Source organism: Typopeltis vanoorti, chromosome 11, assembly GCF_054136105.1.
Source record: "Typopeltis vanoorti isolate ZY-2024b chromosome 11, IOZ_Tvanoo_1.0, whole genome shotgun sequence".
NCBI classification, from domain to species: Eukaryota; Metazoa; Arthropoda; class Arachnida; order Uropygi; family Thelyphonidae; genus Typopeltis; species Typopeltis vanoorti.
In genome coordinates, this window is record NC_143559.1 from 110,131,506 (window position 1) to 110,143,643 (window position 12,138).

The window sequence follows — 12,138 nt, forward strand, 5'->3', positions numbered from 1 at the left end:
ATTAGCATGTAAAATTATATACAAAAATATGTAAGGATATAAAAAATTTCATCATCATAAAAATTGTAAAACATATATTTCGTCAGACTAAATATAGATTAGCACACATAGTACCTATCATAATAATAAATAATTAAAATACTCTTTTTTTATGTAAATATGAGGACACAGATTATTTTATTTTATGTAAGAAACTGCCTGTGAATTATAGACCACACTGAGATTCCAGGGATTATTTCATGTTTACTTTTTTTTTACATATGGTCTCAAGGTTATTCACCCAATGGGGTGGGATGCATTTGGGCTCCCGGCAGAGAATGCAGCTATTGAAAAAAAGGAGCATCCCAAAAACTGGACATACAGGTACTTATATTTTTATTTCCCATTCTTGAATAAATTTAAACTAATATACAGTTCATTTTATCTCATATTCTGATTGTCATTTATTAATTGAATTCACTTATTCTGTATTCATTCTTTTTATTTAGCAACATTGCAGTGATGAAACAACAGTTGAAAGAACTTGGAGTGAATTTTGACTGGAAAAGAGTAAGCACCTGTTCATAGTATTATGCATATGTAGATATAGTCAGCCATCCATTGAAAAACATAACATATTGCTGAATAGTATAACAGAAAGCAAAGCAGTTTTTTCCATAAGAATTAATTAATATACCAAGAAGAGATGTATACTAGAACTTAACAGATATAAAAAATTTCAATGAATGGTGACATTTTATTGCAGTATAAGTGAATAATTTTCTGTCTTAAAATAAGAAGCTAATCATTTTACCAAAGTGTTTTTTATAAGATAAAAAGACTGGAAAAATATAGATACTTAAAATAAATGTCACAATTGAAATTACAAATCAATAAAAATATTGTTACCATGGTGCATGATCAGATTGTGAGTAAGCTACAAATAAACTGAATTTAATTCCTACTGTTAAATTTTGAGAGTGAGATGATTTAATTTTGAGAGTGAGGGTTTATTAGTGAAGAAGAAGTTTAACTAGTAGCTAGCTTTTCCTTGTTGTCATAAATGGATTTCCAACAAGTTTAAGTTTGAAGAATAAATAAGGTAGGAGTGAAATGGATGTACAGTCTTATTAAGCAAGAGATTATTAAGAAAAAGAAGATCTTGAAGGAATATCTTTTGTATAAGTATGATGTCAGTTATGAAAATTATTAGATGCAAACCAGAAGAGTTATAAATATTGTACAAGTAAGTCTAAATGTAAAAAGAAACTAGTTCTGCAAGTTGAAGACAACGCCAAAGATTTTTGCCATTTTGCTGCAAGTTAAGAAAAAAAAAATGAATGAATATTAAAGAATAGCTACTAAATACAGATGGTATATGGGTGGCAGATGCAGAAGAGATTTGTTCAGCTAATGTGCCCATTATGCTAAACCTTGTGTATACTGCATTAAGCTCAGTTCTACTTCTTCACTGGATAAAGAAATTCAGGTATATGAGAAGGAGGTACTATTGCACTGAAGAAGAATGCAGGAGTAGGGACTAATGGGATATCAGTATGGATGCTTTGACTAGACTGTATAATCTGAATATCAGAACAGGATTGATTCCACAGTAGTGGAAAGAATGTATGATAATCCCATTGCTTAAGGATTCTGCAAGGACTGATGTGTCTAACTATCAGCATCTTTGGAGTAGTGATGAATATTTTGGAAAAGCTGGGAAGAGATCAGATGCAGAAATGGATTGACAGAGAATCTGTACTTTGCAATGAACAGTATGGATTTAATAAGACAAGGTCATGTTCGAGTATCCCCTTCCAGCAAGTCCCATTTAATACAAATATAGAGGCAGTTGCCATCTGACTCTTGGTTGGATCTCTTATAACAGCATGCTGCAGCTATTTACCTCCTTCTGCAGATATATCTCAGGATGACCTTGATGATGTCATATTGCCATCTCCTTTATTTTTAATGAGGGATTTAAACAGACAGAACACTATGGTAGCACCCAAACTAACATCAGAGCAAACGTTCTTGAATGTATGCTCAATAACAATAATCTCATCTTCTTAAACACAGGAAGCAACACCCTCCATTTGCCTACCCAAACATTCACTGCTATTGACAACCGTTTGCTCACCCTCCCTTTTTCCTCTCTAAATTTAAGTAGGAAACTGATTTCCCATGATATCTAGTTTTCTGCATGGGCAGCTATGTACTACATCATGGATATCATGATGGTAAAATGGGAAAGCTGCCTGGCTTAACTACTCTTCCTTATCAAAATTTGATTTTGTAACAGTCAGCTCATCTTCAATGCAGTGAGTCATGTGACAGTGTATTACACAAGCTGCTTAACTTAAATTCCTAAAACATTTAGTCATTTTCCACTTTTCCCTAAACTGTGGTAGAACATTGATTGCATAGCAGTCCTAGAAGCTTGGAGTATCTTCTGCAGATACCCCACAACAACAAATATTCCTTTCAAACATGCCCTGAGCAAGTTACATCCATCATCAGAGCCAAAAGGAATCCTGGATCCAATGCACATCTTCCATAACAAGTGTAACTAATAGCAAATAAGAAAAATCCAGAAAACAAAGGGAAGATATACCACCCACCCACTCACTTTCCATCCTTGAACATAATGGTGCACAATTGCCAAGCCAACAGCAATTGCAGACACTCTTGAGGAGATTTTTGCTAAAACATCAGCAGTATCTTCATATCCCTGTAGAGTTCCTTGCCCAAAAATGTAAAGCAGAAAAATAGCACATTCTGCTTTCTTCAAGCAGTATAGTAGAGTATAACAGGCTGTCCATGAAAGAAAAAATTAAAGCTGCTTTGCATAAATGTCACCCAGCTGCTGGTTGGATGAGATAACATCCATTATGAGATGATCAAACATCTGTCACCAATTGCTAATGATCAACTGCTGCTGCCTGTTCAGTAGAATTTTTTGTGAGAACATTTTCCTAGATACCTGGCAAAAGGTGATTATTATTGCTTTCCTAAGCCAGGGAAGGATCCCAGATCTCCAATAAATTAGTAACCAGTTACTCTGACCAGCTGCTTGTGCAAGATTTGACAAAAAAATGGTTAACTCTTGTCTTTTATGGTTTCTGGAGAGAAACAAGTTTTTTTCCAGAACAGAATTTGGCTTCTACAAATATCATTCAGAACAACTGATCATGTAGTTTGAGTGGAAGCATCCATTTGAGATACCTTCCTAAAATGTGAGTGCTTAGTATCAGTTTTCTTTGATATGGAAAGGCATATCAAAGAAAATGATATGGAAATTTGGAATATTGAAAAACCTACACAACTTTGGTCTCAGAGGGAATCTCTCTTTTTATTAGGAACTTTTTATCCAACTGAATCTTCCAAGTGGGAACCACTCTCTCTCTCTCTCTCTCCCAACTATATACCTACCTCAGAGAAGGGAGTTAACTCGGTAACTTAACCACTTCCTTTAACTGTAAGTAATATCCTCTATATGTATGACTGCACCATCTTCTGTTGTTTGTATAATGGGTGGGTGGGGTTAGAAAGACAATTGCCAGTATGCTAATGCCCATTTAGAATGGGCAACTGCAAATAGATTCAGATTTTCCCAGCAGAAGACAGTTTATGCATTTTTGTCAAAGACGTGGTCTTCATTCTGATCCAGAACTTGTACCAGGATAAACTTGAATCTCAGTTGCATTAGAAGCCAAGTTCTTGTAGCCATATTTGACAAGAAACTCAGCTTCCTCCTTCACATATACCATTTGCAAGATAAGTGCTTTAAAGCAACGAAGATCCTTGACCTCTTGGAGTGCTGACAGATGTTGCTCCATTTCTATCATGCACTAATTAGATCAAAACTTTACAAGATTTAAGGATTTTAATTCTATGTTTCTGCCAGAGAGAGTGCATTGTGCTGGTTGGATGTTGGATCCAATCTACCATCAAGTCATAAGAATTGCAAGTGGAGCATTTAGAATTTTACTGATCTCTTATCTCAATATCGAGACAAGTGTCACTTCAATGTTAACAGCTGACCCTGTTGTATGCTACCAAAATAAAATGTCTACTAAAGAGCTATCCCACATGGCTAACTATTTTCTGCCCATGGTGAGAGAATCTGTATAAACATTCATCAGACTGCCAATATCCTTTTGGTTTGTAAATAAAAGCCCCTCTTAGAAGCTCTAGATATTATGGCTGTTTGTTGCACAAAAATGCCATCAAATATACTACCACCATGGCATTCATGTATATATATATATATATCTACATATATATATGTTCATATTTATATATACTGGCTATAACTGAGACTAGAATAACAATTAAATTTATTCAAAATGCAACTTGTTTCATCGGATTGTCCGACTTCTTCAGGCATGGGAACATAGAAAGCAAATAAACACTATAAGAAACATCGTATCACTATAAAAATGACTATTATAAAATTTAGTTAGCTTTGAACTGTAGCTACAGTCCATGTTGAAGTTCTGTTGTTCTATCAGACAACACACACAGCTGCCTAACAATAGAACTTCAACACGGACTGTAGCTACAGTTCAAAGCTAACTGAATTTTATAATAGTCGTTTTTATAGTGATACGATGTTTCTTATAGTGTTTATTTGCTTTCTATGTTCCCATGCCTGAAGAAGTTGGACAATCCGATGAAACATGTTGTGTTTTGAATAAATTTAATTGTTATTCTAGTCTTGGTTATAGTCAGTATATATAAATATGAACATATCCCAATTCCGAGTTAATACTACAAATTGCTACATATATATACATACATAAACACTACCGTGCAGCTTTTCTTTTTTGCAGGCTATCCAAATATTCCATTCCTCCTGTTGTCCACCAGCAAGTCTTTCAAGCACATGCTCTGATTTTGTGTCTATCTGCTTCTGCTGTCTTCCCAGACAATATAATATTGCTCAGATCCACTAGAATGTAATTACTTCACGTTCTGAGCTGTATGCTACAGAGCTTGCCTTAAACTACATACGACTGAATCACTACTAAAGGTGCATTATATATACAGATTTGCAGAGCTCCCTATAGGAAATAAGTCTAGAGCTGCAGAAACATCTGAGTCTCTCTCATCCAACATGTCCTTTATCAGTTATGTAAGATATTTCAATGTGCACTTTTGTTGGCTGCCAAGCCACGTTGTGATTATGGGAAATGGGGAAATGAGGCCTGTAGGTAGTCCAGCTCGTTTCTCAAGCTTTCACCATCTGCTCTCTCCTGCACTGATTACAAGCAGATCACAAACAGAAACTGTTATCTCCAGTGGCAGTAATGGAATTGAGACCAATAATAAGCTCTATGAAATCAAGCCTGAAATTAATTGTTGCTGTCTAGTCTACACAGGGACCATAAAAAAGAAGTTGCTCTTACTCAGCTCCACATACTTCAAAGCTGTTTAACACACACTTTCTCTTTAAGTTGAGTACATGCCTATGTGCAAGTTCTCTGGTACTGGACTAACCATCACTCACATTTTAATTGACTGTCCTCACTTTGTAAATGAGTGCAGTCACTTTTACAGTCATACTCACAATATGTCTGAGCCCTTATACTCTTAGGCAGATTTTATCAGATTGATCAGTCATTTTCATTTTTGCAGAGCAATAGTATTCATGTTGGGGCTCACAACATAGAAATCATGTTGTGAACCTCGGTTCTGAATGTTTTTGTGCCGATTCGTATTCCAGTCACTGCCCGAAAACTTCACATTCAACGTGTTTGCCAGTGTGGTTTTTACATATCCTTCGTAGCACCTTCTGATTGTTGAACTGGGATGGCCCAATTTATCAACAATCTGCTGAACAGATAGGCCTGCAACATGGCATTCTCTTATGCAATGCCTCTTTCAAACTCCATCATTTCCCTTCTTTAAACTATTTTGCCATTGCACTTGGAATTTATACTGGCTACAAACACTTGACTCATTATCTGGCATGATGCACCATCCCCATGGAGATTTCATTGACTGTTTTCTAAGCAGTGTATATATATTTTTTTATACAATGAAACCTGTGGTAAATTTATCACTAAAAACACACACATACTGACCACAGTGATAAATTTTAATACTTTAATATTTCATTCCAAGTATCTTGGGACATCCTCAGTTCAGTAATTCAAACAATGCTTGGAATAACATACAGTTAGGGCGCATGATTACAATGGAATCTCAATATGTGTGCAGTAGCATGTTATAGAATTAAATTAAAATATAACTGAAAAAAAAAAAGAAAAAGAAGATAATATATATAAAAATATTATTTTACACAATTTGAAATATTTACGTATTAAAACAAAGATCTGTATTTAAGTTTTGTCGATCTGGAACAGGCATATGACAAAGTGCCAAGAGAGAAGCTTTTCCATACACTACAGTTATATGTTGTCAATGAGGTATTATATCAAGCAATATTTCGTCTGTATTTGAGTTGTAAGTTGGCAGTCAGAATTGAAGGAAGTACAGAAAGATGGTTTAATGTTAAATTTGGTGTGAGACAAGGAGGTACATTATCCCCTCTGTTATTCATTATCTATATGGATCGCATTGTGAAGGAGAGTGGTATTAGGCCTGATATCAGGATTGGAGATGTTAATGTCAGCTCTTTGCTTTATGCAGACGATGTTATACTTCTAAATAAATCTGCTACAACTTTGCAAGATTCCCTGACTAAATTGAATAACTGTTGTAATAGATATGGTATGAAGGTCAGAATTAAAAAGACAAAGACAATGAAAATAGGTAGAATTGTTGAAAATGTCAACTGTGTTATGAATGAGGAACCTGTGGAACAAGTAAAACATTTCGGCTACTTTTTTTTCAGCTACCATTTTTACTGAAGATGGTAAATTAAATATGGAAATAGACAACAGAATCAACAAAGCTGGCATGGAGGGAAGTCAATTGAATAAATTCATATGGAATAAGAGAGAAATTAGTCAGAACACTAAATTAGCTGTATACAAGACAGTGTTCAAACCAGTTTTAACTTATGGATCTGAGAGCTGGGTCAGAAGTAAAATGCTTGGCCAAAGACTAGAGACCGCAGATATGAGAGTCCTGAGAAAGATTAGAGGTGTGAACAGATAGTCAATGGCAATATCATATTAAAAACAAGGATATTAGGAAAGAACTTGACATTGTCGGCATCCATGAATGCACTAGCAGAGCTAATCTCAGGTGGTATGGTCACTTAAACAGAATGGGCAAGGAAAGATTAGCGAAACAAGTGTTCTCTGCCAATTTGGCAGGAAAATGACCCAGAGGAAGACCAAGATATAGGTTGATTGATACAGTACAGTGTGCCTTAGACGATAGAAATATAAGATCTGATAATGTTGGAGTCTTGACAAGTAACAGACTGATTTGGAGGAAAATTGTAGATAGGAAGTTAGTAATGATGTAAATTTTTCATGTAGTACTATCATATTCTGTACACTCCTTGAGGGAACATGTCAGGAATTTGATGATGATGATGATGTATTAAAACTTATCACTGTGGTTAGTACATGTGTTTTTTTGTTTTATATATATATATATATATATATATATACACACACACACACAGTAAAACCCCATTTTTATGTTCCCGCAATTTACGTTTTCCTGCCGTTTACGTCATTTTCCGTTGGTCCCGTGTTAAGGCCTATTCTTACGATATATTGTTTTCCCGCCATTAACAACTTGATGTGGACGTTATTTCCCATGATTTGCGTTTTTTTCTTGGGTAGCAATACTGATTTTCGAATCGATTTCTGCAGAAATCTGTGCATTTCTGTTCCCAGATGGCATTGCTTTTGGCTATAGTTTCATTTTTGCCATCACGGTGACTTGCACGCTTGCAACAGTAATGTAGTGATGAGCGATATCGTGATTTTTCAATCACAGTACGAATTGATATTGCAGAATTTCTGCTATGTAATTTAGCATGTGAGAGTTGCTTTCAAGTTGCGGTGGTGGATTATCCATGTTAGTAACATGGAGAAAAAAGACAGAAAATGTATTTCGGTTGAAGAAAAGATGGCAATTTTGCGACATGTAGATTTTCATGCCAGAATATGTGTGCATTTATCAAACGATCTTGGACTCTCCGTATCCACTCAGAACACGATTGTAAAAAACAGGTCAAGCATTGAACTCAATGCAAAGCAATGTGGAGCTATATTTAAAAAAAAAAAAAAAAAAAAAAAAAAAACTGAAAGCATAAACAATCAACAATTGAAGATTTTTTTTAAATTGATAAATTTAAGTAATTGTAAATTCATTTATTTTCAGTTATTAAATTTTTTAATCTAGTATGTAGACTCACATACTAGCAGTAAGTCATCTTTCAATGCCTTTTTTTTTAATGTTTTTTTACATTTCCTGCTATTTACACTTTTTTCCATCAGTCCCCTGAAAAGTGTAAAAAAGGGGTTTTTACTATATATATTAGTTTTATAAGTGCGTTTTTTTCCTCGGGTAGCAATGCTTAGTATACATTTTTAAGAATTGTTTTTTTTATATATGTTTTTATGAAAATTTTTTTATACTTGATTTTTCCTTAACAAGATGTATAAATTTTATACATCTTATTGGTAATATACCTGTTTTACATTTGCCTTTTACACAGTCATTTTTATACATGTTTATGCTTATTGTTTTATATAATTATTATTGTGTGCACTTACACCTGTTTATTGTATTGTATTGTATTATGTTTTATGTATTTATTACCTTGTGTAATGGTATGACATGTGTTAGCACAGTGTAACCTTAATTGTCCTTGTGCCGTTAAATCCTAAACCAAATCAAAGCCATATAGCAAATATTACAAAAACAGCTTATAGGATAATTGCAATGCTGAAATGAACATTGATATTTAAAGATCAGGAACTCATTTTGTGTTTTTGATACAACCATTGATAAGGCTTCGATACGACCTCTTCCAAATGTGGTCTTTTGTTACAGTGGAGAGAAAGCTAAGAATAATGTTAAAGATGATATGAGGACTGTTGAATATAAATTTTCAGAATAGATTGAGAATTTATGGACTGTAGACAGCAAACAGGAGAAAGAGGGGAGATAAAATAGAAAGCTAAAACTTTTGAAAGGGGCATACAGTATACCAATAGATGGAATTTTTAATTTTATGGAGGGTGAGGAGAAGACATCCATGGAAGTTGAGAATGAATACAGTCAAGAAAATGGTGAGAGCTAGATTTCTCTAGAATGGTGTGTGATTGGAAAATGGATTGTTTTATAGATGATGAGTACAAGTAGTTTGAATGAATGCAAAAATAGGTATGATAGCTAGTGTAGATGATATGGGCCTTCCCCGATGAGTCTTTGACTCCCTAGTGGGTGGGGTCTGATAATAATAATAATAATAAAGAATATATTAAAGGCAAAAAAATATAAGAAAATAAAGGGAAGTAAAGTTTAGATGGAATTATTACAAGACATTATAAGAATTCTAAATCAAATAAGACTAAAAGAACAATTAAATAATATCATTTGAAGAAATTTACAACTAGCATTGAACAAGTTGAATGAGGAATTAGCTGAAAAGGGGGATCAATGCAGCTTGGAGGATATTCAAGAACTGTCTAGTAGAAGCAATGCCTAAATGTATTCCAAGAGTCAGAGGCTAAATAAGGTAGGTGTGACATGGATGAATGAAGATATTAATTGCAATACAGAGGAAGAAGGCATTATGGAGGCAGCATAAGAGAAGTGGTAATAATCAATTCCATAAAGATTACAAAGAACAGGCAAGTAGGTGACTTGGTTAGTAAGGGTAGCAAAGGTGAAGTATGACAGCAGTTAGCTAATGAAGCCAACAAGAATCATACGGAGATTTTTCGACATGTAGCCAGCAAAAAAAAAAAAAAAAAAAAGAATGATTATGGAAGGATGACATTGATTGGAGAAAATGGTATAAAAACAACTGCAGCAGAAGATATAGTGGAGATACTTAATGAGCAGTTCATAAAGGTCTTTCATTCATATGAATGTGACGTCATGGAGAGTTTCAGAGTAGTTGAGGATGAGAGACTGACTGTAAGTGAGCAAGAGGTATATGGAGAATTGAGCAAACTTGATGTTAGTAAGACTCTGGGACTTGATAATATATCACCACGTATTTGGAAGGAATATGCCAAGGAGTTGGCATCTGCCTTGGCATATTTGTTTCATACGAGCCTTGTACTGGATCGAGTTCCAAAAGAGTGGAAGGAGGATAAGATTGTGCCACTTCATTAGGGAGGTGGTATAACTCAAGCATCAAATTATAGGCCTATCTGTATGTGAGATGTTGCAGTTAAGATGTTGGAGAAGCTGGTGAGAACTAGGATCCAGAATTGGGTTGACAACAATGGTATTATCTTTGATGGACAGCATGGATTTTTCAAAGGCTTTTGATAGATTACTGCATGATAAGTTGATAGTCAAACTAGAGTAGATGGGGTTGGATATTAGATTAGTGCATTTAATCTAATAGATTAGATTAGATGCACTAATAATCTAATAGATTGATTGGAGACTGGCTATCTGATAGGTATCAGCAAGTTGTGTATAGGGGAGCAAAGTGATGTGCCTCATGGGTCTGTTTTAGGGCAATTGCTGTTTAAATTATATGTTAATGATATTTGCAAAGATTTGGATGGGATACTCAGTTTTTTGCAGATGATTCACAATTGGGACAAACTGAAGAGTAGAGAAGTTGCCTTACAAGAATTGAATAGATTGAGTGAATAGGCATGTGGATGCCAGTTCAGTGTTGATGTTAGGTTTTAAAATTTGGGAAACAAAGATGCAATCTAGAATTTACTCTTGGTGGGGATATATTATTGGAGGTAATTAGAGATCTTGGGGTGATAGTGGATAAGGATCTGAAATTTAGGGGACAGATTGCCAAAATTGTAGGACAACACAACGAATTCTCGGAATGATGCAAAGGACACTGACTTGTAGAAGTAAGGAGATTCTTGTTCCATTGTATAAGGCTCTGATTAGGCTCCACATGGGCTACTATGCACAGATTTGGTCACCTAGTTTTCAAAATGATGAAGAAATGTTGGAAAGGTTCCAGAGACAACTGACTAAGGTAGTTTTTGATCTCTGGAATGTCAAATATGATGAAAGGTTGAGAAGATGCAATTTACAGAGTCTAGTGGATAGCAGAAGAGGAGTGATATGATAGAGATCTACAAGTTAGTAAGGGGTTGTTATAGGATCAATGTTGAAGAGGCTTTACAGAAAATGGTTTGAGATCAGGGAAGAACCAGAAGTTATCTCTGGAAGCTGTGTAAGGAGAGTATGAGCAGGGGAGTGAGAAGCAAGTTTTTTTGCATTCAGAGTTGTGAATGATTGGAATGCCTTGCCTGAGAGGGTGGTGTCTACAGAGAATTTGAATGTACTTAAGGCACAGCTGTATGTATGACAAAATCTCCTAGATCTCCTAGATGATTTTGGGGTCTTAGAATAATAATAATAATAAGTGGCAGCATATGAAACATTGTAAGGACAAAAACACTCAGGAAATTTGTTTTTGTGATCCCAGTGCTTCATTTCTTCCATTTCTGTTTAGTAAAGTGTACAAGATATATAGCTCTGCTAACCAGAAAAAATAAAAGCACTATCACAAACTAACCAAACAAATAAAAAAAAAAAAATTTAAGAGTAATAACATTTACAGCTATTTTTTCCATCTATATCTTTATTTAAGCTTCACTTATGAAAATAGTAAAGGAAAACAAACTAGCATTCTAGACATCTTGCTCTCCCATTCTTCTTCTTCAGTGAACTAACTATTTTCATTTATTGCGAACCATTTCCATTTATTGCTACATACAACAGCAATCAGTTCGCCATTCTTCTCAAAAAACTGGAATCTTAAAAACACTTTTATGACTTTTATGAAGGACTCTTATCTTATTCCAATAAACACTATGTTTAATGTCAATAAATGTTCTGAAAGTTCAGGCTCATGGTATTTAATATAATAAAACTTGTGTTCTTCTAGATGAATTAAAGAACTTCTTCTGGTTTGTTCAAAATAAGATAACCTATTATGAATACATTATGAATACATAAGATAACCCACAAGAGCAAGGAATCTGGTAGATACCTTGATAACTA

The 12,138-nt window shown here is 34.5% G+C and overlaps 1 protein-coding gene across 4 annotated transcripts in view; it reads left to right on the plus strand.

The window, feature by feature from the left end:
* Nucleotides 1-12,138, plus strand: part of LOC150101933 (putative leucine--tRNA ligase, mitochondrial) — a 212,305-nt gene that overhangs the window by 38,957 nt on the left and 161,210 nt on the right. For all 4 annotated transcript variants that reach the window (XM_090400328.1, XM_090400327.1, XM_090400330.1 and 1 more), the window contains exons 5-6: nt 272-363; nt 489-549. In XM_090400328.1, the coding sequence (XP_090256454.1) occupies nt 272-363; nt 489-549 (153 nt within the window). The remainder of the gene's footprint in view (nt 1-271; nt 364-488; nt 550-12,138) is intronic.